This window comes from Myxine glutinosa, chromosome 7 (genome assembly GCF_964187855.1).
Source record: "Myxine glutinosa chromosome 7, kmMyxGlut1.1, whole genome shotgun sequence".
NCBI classification, from domain to species: domain Eukaryota; kingdom Metazoa; phylum Chordata; class Myxini; order Myxiniformes; family Myxinidae; genus Myxine; species Myxine glutinosa.
The window spans coordinates 117,586,064-117,610,070 of NC_136267.1; the positions used below are offsets into that span (position 1 = coordinate 117,586,064).

Consider the following 24,007-nt stretch of genomic DNA (forward strand, 5'->3'; position numbering starts at 1 on the left):
GAAGCCCCCGCCCATAGGGTGGGTACCGTTGCTAGTAAATATAATGTCGAAATACACCTTAGATTTCCACGAATAGTTTTGAGCCAATATCAAATATGACGAACTATTCGGTGCAATAGTCAGTTTAGATGATTTTTATGTGTAGGCCTACTTTTGTAAAATATGACACCATATCTCTACAAGAAATATTACTCCCAGGTCATAGGATTTTCATAGTTCAGACAATATAAACAAGAAAAGTCAATAGTGTGCTACCACATATCTCCACGCCCCACCAAAGTTTCAAAACAAACACCACTATCCTCATCACCAGTGCAGTCAATCACCAAGGTTTCAATTTTCCAACTCAAATCATGAAGGAGTTATGATACATGGCATAACAGACGTATGGCTGGTATCACTTTATCCCCGATTTTGCTTCAAAACATACGGGGATAACGACGAAGTATTGCCAACCAAACCAGATGTTCCTATGACACTTAGTTGTTTTTACATTTAAGAAATGAAAAATCCCTAATATTGATACGTTATTTGGTATGAACAACTTCATAGTCAAAAACTAAAAATTAAGGTTCAGTTGGTAACTTCAATTTTTAGATCCAGCTTACCAAAATTAGGTAGCTTAGAAAGTAATGTGACCAACTGTAACCAATATGGTTCAGTGACCCAATATGCAAACCATGCTCAAATTTCAAGTCAATCAGATGAAAATTGACGAGTTTATCCAAACTTGACCTTTGACCTTTTGATCTCAATAAAAATCTGTTTCTGGTTTTTGATTGGTGAACCAATTCAGTGACCCAATATGCGAATTCTTAAAATTTCAGGTCAATCAAATGGAAATTGACGATTTTATACAACCTTTTATACAACCTTATGCCTGGTGTTGGCTTAGCGGTTTGGGTGCCGGCTTGGGATCCTAGGATCCTGGGTTCGAATCCCGGTCGATTGCTGAATTAACGCCAGGGGGGTTGACTCACATGACTCAGCCTGTCATCCTTCCGAGGTCGGCAAATTGAGTACCAGCTTGCTGGGATGAATGATCACGGTGTGTACCCCGATTTAGAATAGGTACACCGTATCCCTGTGCATCCTAAGAGCGTGACCAAGGGTTGGCGTCAGGAAGGGCATCCGGCCATAAAAACATTGCCTCAAACAGGGAACCATGATTGTCATGGGGCCGGCAAGGCTAACCCCTGCTCTAGTGGGGAAAATGGCCTTAAAACGATTATTCATTCATTCATATTCATTCATTCTTTTATACAACCTTATAACATAAGGCTTGATTACCATGTGTTCTGACGTACCGTACGTTCTAATGGGGTTGATTAAACCTGACTATTATTCGATATACGATTAGAAATTTTGGGGTCCCTCATCATGAATAACACCCGACACAAACAAAGCCAAGGGCAATCTGACAAAACAAACCCAGGCAGCGTATAATCAACAGAGGCCTACAGGTGGAATGCGTTAGGCCCTCCAGAAAACTAATAGCGGGGTGGCTTGGGGTCAATTTTCAAGATTACCGTTACCGGGCGGACAAAAGCGCCATTTTTGGTGTGAGGCTTCCTTAGGGTATATCAGTTCATTTTAGCCGAGGAGCCCTCTCGAAATATGTACGTAACCATGGTAACACAAACAAATCCAAGATGGCTGCCGTTCATGATAAAATACCAATTTTCTTGGGTTGTAGTTGTTAGAGGAAAGCCAAATTGTATCAAAATATTACTTAAATATCAGAACCATGTCCTCAACATGTTCGGTCACCCTCCTGAAATATTAAAGTAAAACATAAAAATCCAAAATGGCCGCCATTTATGCTGAAATAGCAATTTTCTTGGTTTTTAGCGGTCATACGATGGTCATATGATAAAAAAAATTTATATTTTTGCCAAACTCAACTTAAGTTATTTATATTGATATTATTTTAATGTGAATAATATATACTTTTTTCTCAATTTCAGAGCACCGATTGAAAGCCAAGGAAACTGCTGGTACGGATTGGATTCAGACATCGTGCCAAGAGAGACGAGCCCGTATACAAGATGGATCTAGATTGGAATTGTTGTATCATTTGTCAGCAACACACATCTGAACCTTTGAAATGCCCTTTGCAGAATCCTATAGCAAGTCGTGACATGACAGATGCTTATACATCATTTTTGACAAATGTAGAACAGTTCAGAGACATTGATGCACTTCCAACTAACATCTACTTTGGCAGTGATGTTACTGCTGCAGATTTTGTAACCCACCATGCATCTTGGCATAAATCTTGCCATTTGAAATATAACAATTCCAAGTTGACAAGGACGCAAGCAAAGAAAAGGGGTGTCCCCAACACTGTCGAGTCTCAAAGGAGATCAAGTAAGCGCCAAACGATAAACACAGCAAAGTGCATCTTCTGTGACAAAGGACATGAGGACGGTGAGCTCTCTCAAGTTTTAACATATGATGCTGATACCAATATACGATGTATGATCACAGAGCTACATGACACACAGCTTCTTGCTCGAATTGTTGGAGGAGATTTGATTGCGATGGAAGCAAAGTATCATTTAAAATGCCTGACCCATCTGCGAAATCGTTACCGCAGTCTCGTCAGAAAGTTGAGTCGGGAATCACCAAATGTAAATGAAAAAGTGAATGCGTCTAGAGTGTTTGTAGAGCTGACAAGCTACATTGAGATAGCTGTAGACTCTGGGACTTTCCTCTTTAAGCTTTCAGAGATTCATTCACTCTATGTGAATCGTCTTCAGGACATGGGTATCCACAAAGAAGTCAACAAGACTAGGCTGAAGCGTCAACTGCTGGAACACTTCCCAGAGGCACAGGAACAGAACGATGGTAGAAACACGGTTATTGTTTTCAAAGAAGGAATGCGAAATATGTTGAAGGAAGCTTTGAAAAAACGGGATTTCTCAAAAGACGCTGAGATTCTAGCAAAAGCTGCAACGATAATCCGCAAAGACATTTTCAACCATCAATGCTTCAAATTCACTGGCTGTTTCCCAACACAATGTCAAGAAAATTCAATGCGCCCAAGCCTCAAATCACTTGTCTCCTTTATACTTAATGGCCTTAACTTGAAAGATCAAGACAGATGTGAATCACAGGCTTGCCTCACTATAGGACAGACCATTCTCTACAACACAAAGAAGAAAACTCCATCTGAATCAGCTGTTGAAACAAGACATACTCTGGAGCGTGAGCCACCTCTCCCCATTTACATTGGTCTCAATATTCATGGACTGACAAGAAGCAAGAAACTCATCCAGCAATTGTATCAGATGGGTATCAGCATTTCATATGACAGGGTTATGGACCTTGAGGACTGTATTGCCACATCTGTATGTGAGCGATTTGAAGAAGACGGCGTTGTATGCCCTGCTTTTCTCCGGAAAGGGTTGTTTACTGTTGGTGCCCTAGACAACCTAGACCATAACCCGAGCTCAACCACTTCACATGACTCCTTTCATGGGACTGGAATTAGTCTCTTTCAGTTTCCAACACAAACTGATCCTGGTGAGAGCAGACCACCTACTATGATACCCCCTTCTGGTGCAACACAGCAGTCTCTCCCGGTCAGTTATGCTTTTGTCCCTGCTGTAGCTTTAACAACCGCTGCAATTGAAGTACCTGAGAGTAACACAGAGCCAACCAAGACCTGCTTAAATGAGGCACTTATCCAGGAAAATAGTTGGGTCGAACATGCACTAGCACTGTTAGAGGAGGATGTCACCAATGAAGATGCCATCGTCTGGGCTGCCTATCATGCTTCGCAGCAACCTCCCATAGAAGACCCTCCAGCTGTGTGTTCACTACTGCCTATGTTCTACGAAAAGTCTTCCACCGCCGCAATGATAAAGCACGGCATGGATGTCCAGAGACAAGCGATTGAGTATCTCAACCCAGGACAAATTCCAGTCACTACCTTTGATCAGCCTCTATTTGCCCTGGCAAAGTTTGTACAGTGGAAATGGCCTGATACTCATGGGGGAAAAGTGCATGTTGTTATGTTAGGTGGTTTACACACAGAAATGGCACTGTGGAACACACTTGGAGATATTCTGGAAAGTTCTGGCTGGACTACCGCCCTTACAGAGGCAGATGTGGCTTTCACTGGCATAGCCGACTCATTTCTGAAGGTGTCACATCTCACACGAACCAGGCATGCCCATCAAATCACCCTCCTTACTCTCCATAACCTTCAAAGAAAGGCTTCAAAGAAAGAAAGGCAATGCCAATCTTGTCTGCTCAAAACGTTGTGTTTGCCCATGTATTAAATAGACAAGTAAATAAGAACATTGCAGATGTCTAGATTACTGAGAAAGTAAGGATTTGCACATTGCACACTGAACATTATAATATACTTTTGTTCAACAGAAATCCCCCATGCTCACTACTGAATGACCAAAGTACTTGTACACTCAATTTTTTAAAATTATTTTCTTTAAAAGTTGATGACTGAGGTCAATTATATCATGTAGTGGTTATAAGTTTCATGATTGTGTGGCTACAAATTCCCCTCATCCCAAGTGGGACTGGGAGGTTTTTTTTAGACCAGGAGTATTGTAATATATAAAGCTATATCAATATGCAGTACCAGAGACTTTTGGGGGCATCCTCATTTTTTCAAAAACAAATGACATACTTTGCTTACATGTACCTCCAAGTCGGCTTTTTTTTGTTTCAGTGTTTTGTTTTGATTAATGTGCAGCCTATATCAGGTGTACATATGTACTTAATAGTCTAGTCCAAGCTGGATCCGACCAGAAAGGATAACCATTAGGAGTGCAAAATATCGAGCCCAAGAATTGGGCGTGTCGCTTATTGGATGTCACGCCTACCATTACAATCAGTATCCACTATAAACCAATGAGAGGTTTAGATTAAGACTTAATCTAAACCTCTCATTGGTTTATAGTGGATACTGATTGTAATGGTAGGCGTGACATCCAATAAGCGACACGCCCAATTCTTGGGCTCGATATTTTGCACTCCTAATGATAATGTTGTATTTCCAGGGTACAATGTTTACAGCTTATCATTCGCAATAATTGATGACCTGGAGTTATAAGCAATGTATTCAAGCCAAAAGCTTCCCCCCCCCCCCCCCCCCCCCTAACATTGAGGGCGCCCTTCACATGAAATCACTGAATGTCCCTTTAAATTTACTGGTGATATTGTAATATCAAAATACACATTCAGTGTCCTAAAAATTTATATTTTGGTACCAATTTTTGCTATCCATGACTTATATAACCCGGGAAATGTGTTTTTAATTACTGGATGGCGGCCATTTTGGATTTTTTGGTTTTACACGAATACGCGTAAAAATTCGCGAGGGCTCCTCGGCTAATATCGATTAATAGGTCATTAGGAGTGTTCATGCCAAATTTGGTGATTTTGTCCACCGTGTAACGGTAATTTTGCTAAGCCACCCTACTATAATGCGGTGGCCATATCATTTTGTCTCGGTGCCATGGTGGGTGGAGTCAAGCTACAGATGTGGGTGTGGTCTGGCAGCTGTCTGACCAATGTGTGCACATTTCAAAAATCGACCTCCAACAAGAACCCCAACAACAACAACCTCTTATTGACCTGCGACATGTCACAAGTAAAAACAATTAAAATTGGAGGAACATAATTGTTCCACATTTTCATTACTTTCTTTCATTTCAATCAATTGTAATATACTGAATCTATTAAAGAGAGGTCAAACTAAAAATAATATATATCTCATTATTCTTCCCACTCTCATCTCCCTGTTTTTTATACTTTCCTTCACACTACGTCAACTCAACCCTTTTGAAATCCAAGTAAGGAGTCCAAGGAGTGAGCGCACTGGAGCCCAAAAGTGGCAAAACACTGCCATTCCGCAAAGAAACATCAATGGTAAAGGGGGAGATTAGTGAGAAGCCACAATCAGAAAAACAACGCCATTTAACATGTTAAATACAACCGGGAAAGGGAAGCAATGCATTTGATTGGGATTTGAGAGAGTGGGATAAGGTGAATAATTGGATTTTCAATCAATAATAAAATTAAAATCACTGCAATTCCTTCAATTTCATGCCATTTAATGTTTTGAATTATTTTTTTCATTCATCAAAAGTAGTGGTCACACCTTTTTAAGCATTCATCAGGAAAACAAAACCATACGTCTTTTTGGCCTGATCGGCACATACATGCAAGTCGTAATCGCTAAGGAATAACCGCTCGGCCGTTCATGCACAAGCTTGGGCACATCTGACGAGTGACCAAATCGGATGATCCAGCTCACATCATCCAGCTCATCAGGGCCACTTGTAGTCGATTGGGAGACTGTGGGTGGAATTAGCCACAAATGTCTCCCGAAGACATTGCAAGCATGGTCAACCAGACCTGAGTCCAGAGATCGTGCAGGTGAGTCCATGTGAGACTCCAGCATGTCCATCATTGAAGTTGAGGTGGAATGTAGACATTTTCGGCGACAAGAGCATGGCACAGATGGTTCACCATGTAGTTGGGTCACCCATTGCTTGTGCTGCTTTTGATGGCACTGCATTGAAGGGATTGACATTATTTCGTACTAGGACGTGCCCGTACGTGGGTGCCCGTACGTGCGTGCAAAAAAACATGCGTGCAAACAACAACAACAAAAAAAAACTTTGAAACCATGTGGCAGTAACGACCACAGAACCCCCCCCCTCTATTTACATGAAATGGTTTGGTCCATTCGCAACGACCACAGAACCCCCCCCCCCCCCCCTCTATTTACATGAAATGGTTTGGTCCATTCGCAAAGCCAAAGCGAACGGCGAACGGCTAAATCGCCATAGCGCGGTAACTACTTGTCCGATTAATATGAAACCTTGAAAAGGCACATCCTCGGGTCCCCAGCAATATACCTGGCAAGTTTCAAGTATATCGGACCCGTGGTTGTCGAGAAACAGCGGTCACAGACACACAGACACACAGACACACATACAGAGATTACTGGAATTATAGAAAGATACAGCCTGTGGTTGCTGGTTGCATCATTGCTGGGAGCGCAACTGTGCCACTGATGCAGTGCCACGTTTCCAGTAAGCTGGTACTCATTTTGCTGACCTCGGAGGGATGACAGGCTGAGTCAACCCATCCGGTGTTATTTAACGGATTTAATGGTGTTGGCTTAACGGTTAATGGCTTAGGATCTTAGAGTATAGAGTTCAAGCCCCTGTCATGCCATTGAATTTACAACAGGTGAGGTTGACTCGGCCTGTCATCCCTCCGAGGTCAGCAAAATGAGTCCCAGCTGACTGGGAAGAACGAGCCATTCGCGTATCCTGCGTCGGAGCGGCGACCCATTCAGGATTGTGCCCACAAGCCAAGGAAACTGAAGATGTATAAGGAAAGGTCTTCTGCTACATCCAGGGAGATCACAGGAACACGAGCGAGAATTGCTTTGTAAAAAAGGGGCATAACTCTGTGAAAAATTGACGAAACGCACTGAAACTCCAACTTGTTCTGTAGTTTTGTCATAACAAAGCCATATACCAAGTTTCAGTTGAATATGTTAAAGGGTATGGGAAAAAAGTCTGAAAAACCACATAGGATGGACGGGGAGACAGACAGATAAACAGACAGACAAAACCTATAGTCCCCTCCAGTGAAACCAGTAGGGGACTAAAACAACATTAATTAAGGAGTTGTTTTTCTCTTCTTGGATGATTGAAGGTATAATATACAATATGGTACAAATGACTCCATGTGTCCTCCCCATTCCCAACCGAACAGGCAATCCTGGTATTGGCTGAGGTGGCTCGCTTGAGATCCAAGGGTCCTGAATTTGAGCACCTGTCAGCCGTTGAATTAACACCACATGGGTTGACTCAGCCCATCATATTTTCGAGGTCGGCAAAATGATGAACCACCACCTAACAGCAACAGGCTTCCTCAAAAATAAAAATACACCGTTCACATTGGCGTTTCATTTCATACAATAAATTTTTTTGATACAATCAATAATATTAAATATGATTTAATCATGGAAATATAAAACATCCGGGTTTTCCAATACAAAAGCTAAAAGTTTTAATTTTGCAGACAATATTGGATGCCGGAATAACTATACACCGCCCGGCTTCGCTTATTCAGTTATTGACGTCATACCTCAGTTACAAATAACGTTCTTAACCGCGAGTGCCCCGATATCGACAAGGTCATGTTCTTCGAAAGATAACGGATCCTGCCACTCGATCCGCGGCGCAGTGAAGGCCGGAATGTAAACAAAAGGCAATGACTGTCGAGCGTCGACCATGCTCGTGCTGGTTAACGCGCGACCACAGCCGGAGACCGTAAGAGTTCGCCGTACCTGCCCATCTGAAGTACGAGTTAAACAAGCGCGCCATATTCCCGGTTTCGCTTTCGTACGACGTTTCGGCACCGAGAGGGATGAACTCGGGCATGACAAGCCCACTCGCTGCGCACACACGCTCGATAATTCCACAAAAGCGGCACACTTCCTATTCCTCCCTCGATTTCATTTTCTACTCATTCATCTTCTTCTTCTTTTGGGTTTTATGGTGTTTTCAGAACCGTGAGGCTCTATACACGCCACGCGCCTCAACATTACTGTGTTGCAAAATATATATATTGAAAAGGACGCCTATTGGACATCCATAACACTATATAGGTCTCCCACACGCTTTCAAACAGTTTAGGACCGCCTTGCACAAACGAGGATGGTTCTGGTTTAAATTACCAAAAATGACGATTCACAATCACCCTTTAAAAATACTCTTCACAATTACCCTCTAGAATTACCCTTTAAAATTACCATTTAGAATTACACTTTAGAATTACCCTTTAGAATTACCATTTAGAATTACCCTTTAGAATTACCCTTTAGAATTACCCTTTAGAATTACACTTTAGAATTACTCTTTAAAATTACCCTTGAGAATTACCCTTTAGAATTACCCTTTAGAATTACCCTTTAGAATTACCATTTAGAATTACACTTTAGAATTACACTTTGGAATTACTCTTTAGAATTACCATTTAGAATTACCCTTTAAAATTACCCTTTAGAATTACCCTTTAGAATTACCCTTGAGAATTACACTTTAGAATTACCCTTTAGAATTACCCTTTAGAATTACCATTTAGAATTACCCTTTAAAATTACCCTTTAGAATTACACTTTAGAATTACCCTTTAGAATTACCCTTTAGAATTACCCTTTAGAATTACCCTTTAGAATTACCCTTTAGAATTACACTTTAGAATTACACTTTAGAATTACACTTTAGAATTACCCTTTAGAATTACCCTTTAGAATTACACTTTAGAATTACACTTTAGAATTACCATTTAGAATTACCCTTTAAAATTACACTTTAGAATTACACTTTAGAATTACACTTTGGAATTACCCTTTAGAATTACCATTTAGAATTACCCTTTAAAATTACCCTTGAGAATTACCCTTTAGAATTACCCTTTAAAATTACCATTTAGAATTACACTTTAGAATTACCATTTAGAATTACCCTTTAGAATTACCCTTTAAAATTACCATTTAGAATTACACTTTAGAATTACCCTTTAGAATTACCATTTAGAATTAACCTTTAAAATTACCATTTAGAATTACCATTTAGAATTACACTTTAGAATTACCCTTTAGAATTACCCTTTAAAAATACTCTTCACAATTACCCTCTAGAATTACCCTTTAAAATTACCATTTAGAATTACCCTTTAGAATTACCCTTTAGAATTACCCTTTAGAATTACACTTTAGAATTACTCTTTAAAATTACCCTTGAGAATTACCCTTTAGAATTACCCTTTAGAATTACCCTTTAGAATTACACTTTAGAATTACACTTTAGAATTACACTTTGGAATTACTCTTTAGAATTACCATTTAGAATTACCCTTTAAAATTACACTTTAGAATTACACTTTAGAATTACACTTTGGAATTACCCTTTAGAATTACCATTTAGAATTACCCTTTAAAATTACCCTTGAGAATTACCCTTTAGAATTACCATTTAGAATTACCCTTTAGAATTACCATTTAGAATTACCCTTTAGAATTACCATTTAGAATTACCCTTTAGAATTACCATTTAGAATTACCCTTTAAAATTACCCTCGAGAATTACCATTTAGAATTACCCTTTAGAATTACCCTCGAGAATTACCATTTAGAATTACCCTTTAAAATTACCCTTGAGAATTACCCTTTAGAATTACCCTTTAGAATTACCCTTTAGAATTACACTTTAGAATTACACTTTAGAATTACACTTTGGAATTACTCTTTAGAATTACCATTTAGAATTACCCTTTAAAATTACCCTTGAGAATTACCCTTTAGAATTACCCTTTAGAATTACACTTTAGAATTACACTTTGGAATTACTCTTTAGAATTACCATTTAGAATTACCCTTTAAAATTACCCTTGAGAATTACCATTTAGAATTACCCTTTAGAATTACACTTTAGAATTACACTTTAGAATGACACTTTGGAATTACTCTTTAGAATTACCATTTAGAATTACCCTTTAAAATTACCCTTGAGAATTACCCTTTAGAATTACCCTTTAGAATTACCCTTTAGAATTACACTTTAGAATTACACTTTAGAATTACACTTTGGAATTACTCTTTAGAATTACCATTTAGAATTACCCTTTAGAATTACCCTTGAGAATTACCCTTTAGAATTACCATTTAGAATTACCCTTTAGAATTACCCTTGAGAATTACCCTTTAGAATTACCATTTAGAATTACCCTTTAAAATTACACTTTAGAATTACACTTTAGAATGACACTTTGGAATTACTCTTTAGAATTACCATTTAGAATTACCCTTTAAAATTACCCTTGAGAATTACCCTTTAGAATTACCCTTTAGAATTACACTTTAGAATTACACTTTGGAATTACTCTTTAGAATTACCATTTAGAATTACCCTTTAAAATTACCCTTGAGAATTACCCTTTAGAATTACCCTTTAGAATTACACTTTAGAATTACACTTTGGAATTACTCTTTAGAATTACCATTTAGAATTACCCTTTAAAATTACCCTTGAGAATTACCATTTAGAATTACCCTTTAGAATTACACTTTAGAATTACACTTTAGAATGACACTTTGGAATTACTCTTTAGAATTACCATTTAGAATTACCCTTTAAAATTACCCTTGAGAATTACCCTTTAGAATTACCCTTTAGAATTACCCTTTAGAATTACACTTTAGAATTACACTTTAGAATTACACTTTGGAATTACTCTTTAGAATTACCATTTAGAATTACCCTTTAAAATTACCCTTGAGAATTACCCTTTAGAATTACCAATTAGAATTACCCTTTAAAATTACCCTTGAGAATTACCCTTTAGAATTACCATTTAGAATTACACTTTAGAATTACCATTTAGAATTACCCTTTAGAATTACCATTTAGAATTACCCTTTAGAATTACCCTTTAGAATTACCATTTAGAATTACCATTTAGAATTACCATTTAGAATTACCCTTTAAAATTACCCTCGAGAATTACCATTTAGAATTACCCTTTAGAATTACCCTCGAGAATTACCATTTAGAATTACCCTTTAAAATTACCCTCGAGAATTACCCTTTAGAATTACCATTTAGAATTACCATTTAGAATTACCATTTAGAATTACCCTTTAGAATTACCATTTAGAATTACCATTTAGAATTACCCTTTAAAATTACCCTCGAGAATTACCATTTAGAATTACCCTTTAGAATTACCCTCGAGAATTACCATTTAGAATTACCCTTTAAAATTACCCTCGAGAATTACCATTTAGAATTACCCTTTAGAATTACCATTTAGAATTACCATTTAGAATTACCATTTAGAATTACCCTTTAGAATTTCCCTTTAGAATTACCCTTTGGAATTAGCCTTTAGAACTACACTCTAGAATTTTCATTGAGAATTAGCCTTTAGAACTACACTCTAGAATTATCATTTAGAATTACCCTTTAGAATTACACTCGAGAATTACCATTTAGAATTACCCTCGAGAATTACCCTTTAGAATTACCATTTAGAATTACCCTTTAAAATTACCCTCGAGAATTACCCTTTAGAATTACCATTTAGAATTACCCTTTAGAATTACCATTTAGAATTACCCTTTAGAATTGCCATTTAGAATTACCCTTTAGAATTACCATTTAGAATTACCATTTAGAATTACCATTTAGAATTACCATTTAGAATTACACTTTAGAATTACACTTTAGAATTACCATTTAGAATTAGCCTTTAGAACTACACTCTAGAATTATCATTTAGAATTACACTTTAGAATTACACTTTAGAATTACACTTTGGAATTACTCTTTAGAATTACCATTTAGAATTACCCTTTAGAATTACACTTTAGAATTACCATTTAGAATTAGCCTTTAGGATTACCCTTTAGAATTACCATTTAGAATTTTTTTTTGTTTTTTTTTTTGTTTGTTTTTTGTATACAAGGTCGAGGCTCGTGAAAGAGCGAACATTAATCACACAGAAAGACAAACCGACACATAAAACATATAACATAGGGAGCGGTAGACAAGATGGGGAGAGAGGGGGAAGGACACAAACACAACATTTGAGAGCAGGGACCGAGAGACATGGAGACATCGAGAGATCTGAGAGAGGGCGAGGGCTTTGGGGGGGGGGGGGGGGGCCTGGGAAGGGGGCGGTGGGAGAGGTATAAAACATATGGACACTGCCAGGACTTCCAGGAAAGAAGTTGGAATTTCAAACAAGGTGGATCTGGGGTGAATTAGCGGGGGTAGAAAAGATCAAGGTTTTGGATGGGGGAAGATAAGAGATGGTGGTGAACAGCTGTTTTAAAGACCTGGAGGGAGGAGTGGGATTGAAGGGAGTGAGGGAGTTTGTTCCAGAGGCGGGAGAAAAGAGGAATGAAAGAGTGAAGGTGAGCAGAGAGCCGAGATTTCGGCAGTTTAACCATCAGAGGGTTGCTGGCAGATCTTGTGCGACCTGTAGGAATATTTGGGGGACAGAGCACAGAGAGAGCTGGGGGTGCAAGGCCGGAGAGGAGTCGGTAGAAGACAGAAAGACCACCTACCTGCCTGCGGTGAGTGAGTGAAAGGCCCTCAGAGATAGCTTCATCGCGGGAGATTCCAATAATTCTGAAAGCTTTGGTTTCAACAGCGTGAAGCCGAGCTAGGTGTGAGGCAGGAGCACCGGCCCATAGGGGAGAACAGTATTCCATTGAGCTGCGGATGAACGCCTTGTATGTGGTGAGGAGCTCAGGTGTGCCGAGGAAGGACTTCGCACGACGGAGGATGCCCAGTCGGCGACTGGCTTTGGAGGCCAGCTTGGAAATGTGGTTTTCCCAAGAAAGATCATGGCAGATAGTGAGACCCAAAATCTTGAGCGACAGAACTTCTTGGAGAGGATTGTTGAGAAAGTAGATGGGAGGGTTGTCCAGTCGATCTTTTCGGAGAGACATAGTAAGAGTGTGAGATTTGTCAGGATTGAAAGACATGTTCCACTTGTTTGACCAGTCTGTGATTTTGTCCAGGTCTTCAGAGAGTGAGGAGGCAGCAGACTGCCGATCTGAGGGAAGAGGAATGGAGCGGCAGAGAGTGGAGTCATCAGCAAAGAGATAGAGAGGATTTTCGAGAGAGTCAGAGAGATCATTGATGAAGACCAGAAAAAGCACGGGGCCCAGAACACTGCCTTGGGGAACTCCAGCCTGAACAGGAAGAGGAGATGAGAGAAACCCATTCAGGGCCACACGTTGACGACGACTAGAGAGGAAGTCCGCCAGCCATGCGTGGAGATTTCCATGGATACCAAAGGAGGAGAGTTTGGTGAGCAGTGCGGGGTGCCAGACCGTGTCGAAGGCACGTGATATGTCGAGGGAGACAGCTCTAATTTCCTGTTTGGCATTGAGGACCTCCATCCATTGTTGAGACAGCAGAAGCAGCATGTCCAGAGTAGAGTGACCTGGTCTGAAACCAAATTGATGATCAGAGATCAAGCCATTGGAGAAGAGGAAAGATTTCATATCCGAAGCAATGATGGATTCCATGACTTTGCTGATAATTGGGAGAAGGCTGATTGGTCTGTAGTTGCTAGGATCTGTTTTTGCACCTTTTTTGTGCAAAGCGGTGATGTTGGCTGATTTCCAAGCAGATGGCAGTTGACCTTGAGCAAAAGAGAGGGTGAAGAGAACAGAGAGAGGGTGAGATAGAGCAGCAGAGCAGGATTTTAGGACCCGTGGGCTGATGCCGTCGGGACCAGTTGCAGAATCAGAGTCGAGGGTTGACAGAAACTTTTCCACCTTGTCAGGAGGAAAGGACACGGAGTCCAGGAGCAGCAGGGTACGACTGGGTATGGTGGGTACAGAGAGGGATGGGTTTGGGACACAAGATTTAGAGGCAAACACAGAGTTGAGGCATTCAGCTTTTTCACGTGCGGAGTCAGCTGTGTAGCCGTTTGAGGTAAGGGAGGGGATGGAGGGGGAACAAACACCAGAAACGGATTTGACCAGACGCCACCAGGATTTGGAAGAGGGAGACAGATAAGAGAGTTCGGTCTTGAGAACGGAGAGATATTGTTTCCTGGCTCTCCTGAGGGTGGACACACACTTGTTTCGGGCTTTGTGAAAGGAAATGAGATTTCCTTCCGTTGGATTTGCTTTCCAGGAGACGAAGGCAAGTTGTTTCTGGGCAACAGCCTCACCACAAGATTCCGTGTACCATGGACGGGAGGAAGGGTATGACAACTGAAGACGAGATGGGATAAATCTGTGCATGAGAGAGAGCAATTTACTTTGGAAGAATTCCCAGGATGAGTTGATGTCAGAGGTGGTAGAGATGGGAGACCAGTCCAGATGATTGATGGCTGCTTGAAGACCGTGCCAGTTGGCCTGAGTGAAATGCCAGACTCGTCGACGCTGAGCAGGCTCCCTGAGGATGGTCAGAGAGATGTCCACTTTAACAAGGACATGATCAGATGATCCGATCGGAGCAGAAGAAGAGCAGCAGACATTTTCAGGGAAGTTAGTCATAACCAAGTCCAGAAGAGAAGATGTTCCGTTGACTGAGATCCGGGTCGGGAAATTGACAGATTGTGTCAGTCCCAGTGAGTCGCAGAAGTCCTTTGCTGAGGAGCCATGGCTGGTGAGAGAGGTACCCACACCCAGCCAACTGGCATGATGACAGTTGAAATCACCACATATGAGGAAGAGAGAGTTGGGATGAGTAGATTACCCTTTAGAATTACCATTTAGAATTACCCTTTAGAATTACCATTTAGAATTACCCTTTAGAATTACACTTTAGGATTACCCTTTAGAATTACCATTTAGAATTACCCTTTAGAATTAGCCTTTAGAATTACCCTTTAGGATTACCCTTTAGAATTAGCCTTTAGAATTACCCTTTAGAATTACCCTTTAGAATTACCCTTTAGAATTACCCTTTAGAATTATCATTTAGAATTACCCTTTAGAATTAGCCTTTAGAACTACACTCTAGAATTATCATTTAGAATTACCCTTTCGAATTACCATTTAGAATTACCCTTTAGAATTAGCCTTTAGAACTACACTCTAGAATTATCATTTAGAATTACCCTTTCGAATTACCATTTAGAATTACCCTTTAGAATTAGCCTTTAGAATTACCCTTTAGAATTACCCTTTAAAATTACACTTTAGAATTACACTTTAGAATTACCATTTAGAATTACCCTTTAGAATTAGCCTTTAGAATTACCCTTTAGAATTACCCTTTAGAATTACACTTTAGAATTACACTTTAGAATTACCATTTAGAATTAGCCTTTAGGATTACCCTTTAGAATTACCATTTAGAATTACCCTTTAGAATTACCATTTCGAATTACCCTTTGGAATTACCCTCGAGAATTACCCTTTAGAATTACCATTTAGAATTACCCTTTAGAATTACCATTTAGAATTACCCTTTAGAATTACCATTTAGAATTACCCTTTAGAATTAGCCTTTAGAACTACACTCTGGAATTATCATTTAGAATTACCCTTTAGAATTACCATTTAGAATTACCCTTTAGAATTAGCCTTTAGAACTACACTCGAGAATTATCATTTAGAATTACCCTTTCGAATTACCATTTGGAATTACCCTTTAGAATTAGCCTTTAGAACTACACTCTAGAATTATCATTTAGAATTACCCTTTCGAATTACCATTTAGAATTACCCTTTAGAATTAGCCTTTAGAATTACCCTTTAGAATTACCATTTAGAATTACCCTTTAAAATTAGCCTTTAGAATTACCCTCTAGAATTATCATTTTGAATTACCCTTTAGAATTACCATTTAGAATTACACTTGGGAATTAGCCTTTAGAATTACCCTTTAGAATTACCATTTAGAATTACCCTTTAGAATTAGCCTTTAGAATTAGCCTTTAGGATTACCCTTTAGAATTACCATTTAGAATTACCCTTTAGAATTAGCCTTTAGAACTACACTCTAGAATTATCATTTAGAATTACCCTTTCGAATTACCATTTAGAATTACCCTTTAGAATTAGCCTTTAGAATTACCCTTTAGAATTATCATTTAGAATTACCCTTTAGAATTAGCCTTTAGAACTACACTCTAGAATTATCATTTAGAATTACCCTTTCGAATTACCATTTAGAATTACCCTTTAGAATTACCATTTAGAATTACACTTTAGAATTACCCTTTCGAATTACCATTTAGAATTACCCTTTCGAATTACCATTTAGAATTATCATTTAGAATTACCCTTTCGAATTACCATTTAGAATTACACTTTAGAATTACCATTTAGAATTACACTTTAGAATTACCATTTAGAATTATCATTTAGAATTACCATTTAGAATTACCCTTTCGAATTACCATTTAGAATTACCCTTTCGAATTACCATTTAGAATTATCATTTAGAATTACCCTTTCGAATTACCATTTAGAATTACCCTTTAGAATTACCATTTAGAATTACACTTTAGAATTACCCTTTCGAATTACCATTTAGAATTACCCTTTCGAATTAGCCTTTAGAATTACCCTTTCGAATTACCATTTAGAATTACCCTTTCGAATTACCATTTAGAATTATCATTTAGAATTACCCTTTCGAATTACCATTTAGAATTACCCTTTAGAATTATCATTTAGAATTACCCTTTAGAATTAGCCTTTAGAACTACACTCTAGAATTATCATTTAGAATTACCCTTTCGAATTACCATTTCGAATTACCCTTTCGAATTACCATTTAGAATTACACTTTAGAATTAGCCTTTAGAACTACACTCTAGAATTATCATTTAGAATTACCCTTTCGAATTACCATTTAGAATTACCCTTTCGAATTACCATTTAGAATTACCCTTTAGAATTTCCCTTTAGAATTAGCCTTTAGAACTGCACTCTAGAATTACCATTTAGAATTACCCTTTAGAATTACACTCGAGAATTATCATTTAGAATTAGACTCGAGAATTACCCTTTAGAATTACCCTTTAGAACTACACTCTAGAATTATCATTTAGAATTACCCTTTAGAATTACCATTTAGAATTACCCTTTGGAATTACCCTTTAGAATTACCCTTTAGAATTACCATTTAGAATTACCCTTCAGAATTACCATTTAGAATTACCCTTTAGAATTAGCCTTTGGAACTACACTCTAGAAACCATTTAGAATTACCCTTTAGAAATAGCTTTTGAATTACACTCTAGAATTACCATTTTTAGAATTACTCATTAGAATTACCCTTTAAATTTACCCCTTAGAATTAATCTATAACCTTTACATTTTAGAATTACCCATTAAAATTACCCTTTGGAAATACCCTTTGGAATTACCCTTTAGAATTACCGTTTTGATATACACTCGAGAATTTCTCTCTGGAATTACCAATTATAAATACCCTTGATAATTACCCTTTAGAACTACCCTTTAAAATTACCCTTTAGAACTACACTCTAGAATTACCCTTTAAAACTACACTTGAGAATTACCCTTCAGAATTACCCTTTTAATTTACCCTTTCGAATTAATCAAAACCTTTGCATTTTAGAATTTCCCTCCAGAATTACCCTCCAGAATTACCCTCCAGAATTACCCTTTAAAATTACCCTCTGGAATTACCAGTTGGAATTACCCTTTAAAATTACCCTCTGGAATTACCAATTGGAATTACCCTTTAAAATTACCCTCTGGAATTACCAATTAGAATTACCCTTTATAATTACACTTCAGAACCGTTAATAATTACCCTTTAGAACCCTACATTATTACCCCTTATAAACCTTTATAATTACCCTTTAGAACCGTCAATAATTACCCTTTATAACCCTTTATAACTACCCTTTCGAACCATTAATAATTACCCTTTGGAACCCATTATTATTACCCTTTAGAACCGTTAATAATTACCCTTTATAACCGTTAATAATTACCCTGTATAACCCTTTATAATTACCCTTTAGAACCCATTATAATTACTCTTTAAAACACGTAATAATTACCCTTCAGAACCGTTTATAATTACCCTTTAGAACCGTCAATAATTACCCTTTAGAACCCTTAACAATTACCATTTAGACCCGTTTATAATTACCCTTTAGAACCCTTAAAAATTACCCTTTATAACCCTGTATAATTGCCCTTTAGAACCGTCAATAAATACCCTTTATAACCCTTTATAATTACCCTTTACAACCGTTAAAAATGACCCTTTAGAACCCTCTATAATTACCCTTTAGAACCGTTAAAATTACCCTTTAGAACCGTTAATAATTACCTTTTAGAACCCTTAATAATTATCCTTCAGAACCGTTAAAATTACCCTTTAGAACCCATTTAGAATTACCCTTTAGACCCTTAATAATTACCCTTTAGACTCTTAATTATTACCCTTTAGAACCCTTAATAATTACCCTTTAGAACCGTCAATAATTACCCTTTTGAACCGTTAATAATTACCCTTTAGAACCCTTTATAATTACCCTTTAGAACCGTCAATAATTACCCTTTAGAACCCTTAATAATTCCCATTTAGAACCGTTAAAATTACCCTTTAGAACCCTTTATAATTACCCTTTAGAATCGTTAAAAATTACCCTTTAGAACCCTTTATAATTACCCTTTAGAACCGTTAATAATTACCTTTTAGAACCCTTTATAATTACCCTTCAGAACCGTTAAAATGACCCTTTAGAACCTTTTATAATTACCCTTTAGAACCCTTAATAATTACCCTTTAGAACCCTTAATAATTACCCTTTAGAATCCTTAATAATTACCCTTTAGAACCCTTAATTATTAGGCTACCCTTTAGAATCCTTAATAATTACCCTTTAGAACCCTTAATAATTACCCTTTAGAACCCTTTATAAATACCCTTTAGAACCGTTAATATTACCCTTTAGAACCCTTTAGAATTACCCTTTAGACCCTTAATAATTACCCTTTAGACTCTTAATTATTACCCTTTAGAACCCTTAATAAATACCCTTTAGAACCCTTAATAATTACCCTTTAGAACCGTCAATAATTACCCTTTAGAACCGTTAAAAATTACCCTTTAGAACCCTTTATAATTATCCTTTAGAACCGTTAATAATTACCTTTTAGAACCCTTTATAATTACCCTTCAGAACCGTTAAAATGACCCTTTAGAACCTTTTATAATTACCCTTTAGAACCCTTAATAATTACCCTTTAGAACCCTTAATAATTACCCTTTAGAATCCTTAATAATTACCCTTTAGAACCCTTAATTATTAGGCTACCCTTTAGAATCCTTAATAATTACCCTTTAGAACCCTTAATAATTACCCTTTAGAACCCTTAATAATTACCTTTTAGAACCCTTAATAATTACCCTTTAGAACCCTTAATAATTACCCTTTAGAACCCTTAATAATTACCCTTTAGAACCCTTAATAATTACCCTTTCGAACCCTTAATAATTACCCCTTAGAACCCTTAATAATTACCCTTTAGAACCCTTAATTATTAGGCTACCCTTTAGAATCCTTAATAATTACCCTTTATAACGTTAATAATTACCCTTTAGAATCCTAAATAATTACCCTTTAGAACCCTTAATTATTAGGCTACCCTTTAGAATCCTTAATAATTACCCTTTAGAACCCTTAATTATTACCGTGTGGCGGACACAAGCAAGAGGACACGAATTCAACGCACCAGCAGGTGGCGCGAACGTCCAGGCGGGGAACTGGAAGGCATGCCCTGCCTATCGACCGATCGGCCACGCCCAGGTACCAGACGTGGCCCCGGCACATATATGCGGGCTCCAAGTTCGAGCCCGCCCAGTGCTACAGTTTGAGCTTTCCTAATAAAGACTCTTTTGATTATCCAACGCATTGTGGCCTACCTCTTTGGCAAGCAAGTTGTGTGCGTAGCACCGCACTTCACTGGTGACCCTGATTGGTTCAGCCGTTGCTGTCCACCGAACGCGCCATGGCCAACAACGCCGTCACGGTAAAACTCCCGGAGTTTTGGGAAGCACAGGCCGATGTGTGGTTCGTGCAGGCCGAAGCACAATTTCAGCTTCGAGGCATAACGGCGGATGAGACCCGTTACTACCACGTGGTCGCCTCCCTCGGGCCCGGCACTGCCGCCCGAGTCATGTCCATCCTGCGGCACTCGCCGTTTGACCACAAGTACGGGGCGCTCAAACGTCTCCTCATCGCCACGTTCGGCCTCACGGAGATCGAACGGGCCGACCGCCTCCTGGACCTTCCTGAACTCGGCGACACACGAGCATCCGTGCGGATGGATCATATGCTGTCGTTGCTGGGTGACCAAGCCCCGGATTTCTTATTTCGGGCGCTCTTCCTACGCCAGCTACCCGCACAGGTACGCCTCGCGCTGGCCGGTTCCAAAATAAAAGAACCCCGCGCCCTGGCTACAGAGGCTGACAAGTTCTTCGCGGCTTGCGACACGCGGTCGGGTTACGGTGCGGTCATCGTGGATCCCGAGGCTGATGCTGCTGCGTCCCTCGTGGCCGCTGCCGCGCCCCGCCCACCACCACCAATGCCGAGAAAACCGCGGCCACCGAAGCCCCCGCCGCCGCAAGCCTGGTGCTCTTACCACGCCAGGTTCGGCCACAAGGCTAGGAAGTGTTGCCCCACCGTGCTCGTTTGACAAGTCGGGAAACTACCAAGCCGGCGCTCGTTAGCAGCCCTGAGCGTCGGTGATTCCGGCAGCCTCCTCTTTATCATGGACACCTTGTCCGGGCGCCTTTTCCTCTGCGATACAGGAGCGCAGGTAAGCGTCATCCCAGCCTACACATCCGACAAGCGAACCGCGGGCCGGGGCCCCGCGTTGCTTGCCACCAACGGTACACCCATCCGCACGTTCGGGAAGCGCTGCCTCTCCCTGCGGTTCGGCGGGCAACGCTTTCAATGGTCGTTCATGACCGCCAGCGTGCAGATGGCATTGCTCGGTGCAGACTTCCTATGTGCGAATGGGTTGTTGGTCGACGTAAAGCACAAACGGCGTGTCCAGGCAGAAACCTTTAGCTCGCTCACTTGTTCGCTGAGCAGCTCGTTGAGCGGCTCACTGAGCGGCTCACCGAGCGGCTTCCCCAGCGGCTTGCTGGAGGGTTCCGTCCCGGTGAGTTTAGTTTGCACGCTTCCGGCAGCGGACGACTTTACCCGCCTCCTCGCTAGTTTCCCGGCCCTCACGCGGCCCACCTTTTCAGCGGTGGCCGTGAAACACAGGGTGGAGCATCACATCCCCATGGTCGGGCCGCCGGTCTATGCCCGGGCACGCCGACTCGAGCCCACGAAGCTCGCCATGGCGAAAACGGAGTTCGCCAACCTGGAGCGGCTGGGGATCGTACGGCGCTCCAACAGCGCTTGGGCTTCCCCGCTGCACATCGTGCCGAAGCCCGGCGCGGGATGGCGGCTGTGCGGGGACTACCGCCGGCTCAACGATGCCACCACCCCCGACCGCTACCCGGTCCTGCACATTCAGGACTTTTCTGCCCGATAGGCCAACACGACCGCGTTTTCGAAGGTGGACCTCATCCGGGGCTACCATCAGGTCCCCGTCCAACCGGTCGACGTCCCGAAGACGGCCGTCATCACTCCTTTCGGCCTCTTCGAATTTGTGAGGATGCCCTTCAGGTTGAAGAATGCAGCTCAGGCATTCCAGCGGCTTATGGATAGCGTCTTGCGCAACTTACCTTTCCTGTTCGTCTACCTGGACGACATCCTAGTCGCGAGCGCGTCCCGGGAAGACCACCTGCTCCACCTCCGCACGCTGTTCGAATGCCTGGGCCAGCATGGCCTAATCATCAACCCTGCCAAGTGCCGTTTCGGTGTCACCACCATCGACTTCTTGGGGCACCGCATCACCAAGCACGGGGCCGTCCCACTACCGGCCAAGGTGGAGGCGGTCAGGGATTTCCCGCGGCCCCACACGGTCAAGGGGCTCCAGGAGTTCCTGGGCATGGTGAACTTTTACCACCGCTTCGTGCCCCACGTCGCCCAGCTCCTCCGCCCCTTGCACGAGGCCCTCTGGGGCAAGCCGGGCAAAGGTGACATCGCATGGTCGGAGCCGATGGCCGCGGCGCTCGCAGGCGCAAAGCTGGCTCTGGCCGACGCCACCATGCTGGCGCACCCGGCGCCCGATGCACCGATCACCCTCACCACCGACGCGTCGGATTACGCGGTGGGCGCGGTGCACGAGCAATGGGTGCGTGGTGCTTGGCAACCGCTGGCGTTTTTCAGCCGGCAGCTTCACCCGCACGAACGCCGGTACAGCACCTTCGACTGTGAGTTGCTCGGGCTCCACCTGGCGGTCCGACACTTCCGCCATCTGCTGGAGGGCCGCCCGTTCACGGCCTTCGTTGACCACAAGCCCCTTGTGTTCGCGATGGCCAAGGTCGCTGAGCCATGGTCGGCATGGCAGCAGCGCCACCTCTCTGCCGTGTCTGAGTACATGACGGACATCCGTCACGTGGCGGGTAAGGACAACCCGGTGGCGGATTGCCTTTCCCGGTCCGCCATGCACGCGGTCCACCTCGGGGTCGACTATGCCCGGATGGCGGAGGCCCAGACCGCCGACCCCGGCGTCCAGGCCTTGCGGCCCGCCGTCACGGGCCTCCGCGTCACCGAGGTGCCGTTCGACGTCGCGGGCACGGCCCTCCTATGCGACGTCTCCCTCGGCCGGCCTCGCCCCATTGTGCCCGCTGGCTGGCAGCGCCCGGTGTTCGACGCCATCCACGGCCTGTCCCACCCTGGCGCGAGGGCATCCCAGAATCTCGTCGGGGCAAAGTTCGTCTGGCATGGCCTCCGGAAGGACGTCCGCGACTGGGCCAGGACGTGCCTCACGTGCCAGCGCGCAAAGGTCCACCGCCACACTCAGGCACCGTTGGCCCCGTTCACGGTGCCCGAGCGGCGGTTCGACCACGTGCACGTCGACTTGGTGGGACCTCTGCCCCCCTCGCGAGGGTTCACCCACCTCCTCACCATGGTCGACCGCACCACACGGTGGCCGGAGGCGGTCCCATTGGCGGCGACGTCTGCGGCTGAGGTGGTGCAAGCCTTTATCGCTACTTGGGTTGCCCGGTTCGGTGCCCCCTCGGACATCTCGTCCGACCACGGCCCCCAGTTCACCTCGGAGCTCTGGGCCGCGGTGGCGCAAGGGCTCGGGGTGAAACTACACCGCACCATGGCCTACCACCCCCAGGCCAATGGCCTGTGCGAGCGCTTTCATCGCTCCATGAAGGCCGCGCTCCGGGCCAGCCTCTGCGACGGCGGCTGGGTCGACAGACTCCCCTGGGTCCTGCTGGGCCTCAGGACGGCACCCAAGGACGACCTGCGCGCGTCCTCGGCGGAGCTGGTCTTCGGGCAACCACTGCGGGTACCGGGTGAATTTATCCCGGACTCCACGGCTCCTTGGTCCGCGGCACAACAGCGC

General features: G+C 42.0%; 2 protein-coding genes across 3 annotated transcripts in view; one reads left to right on the plus strand and one right to left on the minus strand.

The window, feature by feature from the left end:
* LOC137431525 (guanylate kinase) overlaps window positions 1-8,554 on the minus strand; it is a 73,435-nt gene extending 64,881 nt beyond the window's left edge. Inside the window, exon 1 of one of the 2 annotated variants that reach the window (XM_078782194.1) lies at window positions 8,345-8,554. In XM_078782194.1, coding sequence (XP_078638320.1) covers window positions 8,345-8,438 — 94 coding nt within the window. In that variant the 5' untranslated portion in view covers window positions 8,439-8,554. The remainder of the gene's footprint in view (window positions 1-8,344) is intronic. The other variant, XM_068122922.2, reaches the window with a different exon arrangement.
* Window positions 1-24,007, plus strand: part of LOC137431519 (arf-GAP with GTPase, ANK repeat and PH domain-containing protein 1) — a 709,868-nt gene that overhangs the window by 13,605 nt on the left and 672,256 nt on the right. The window lies entirely within an intron of this gene.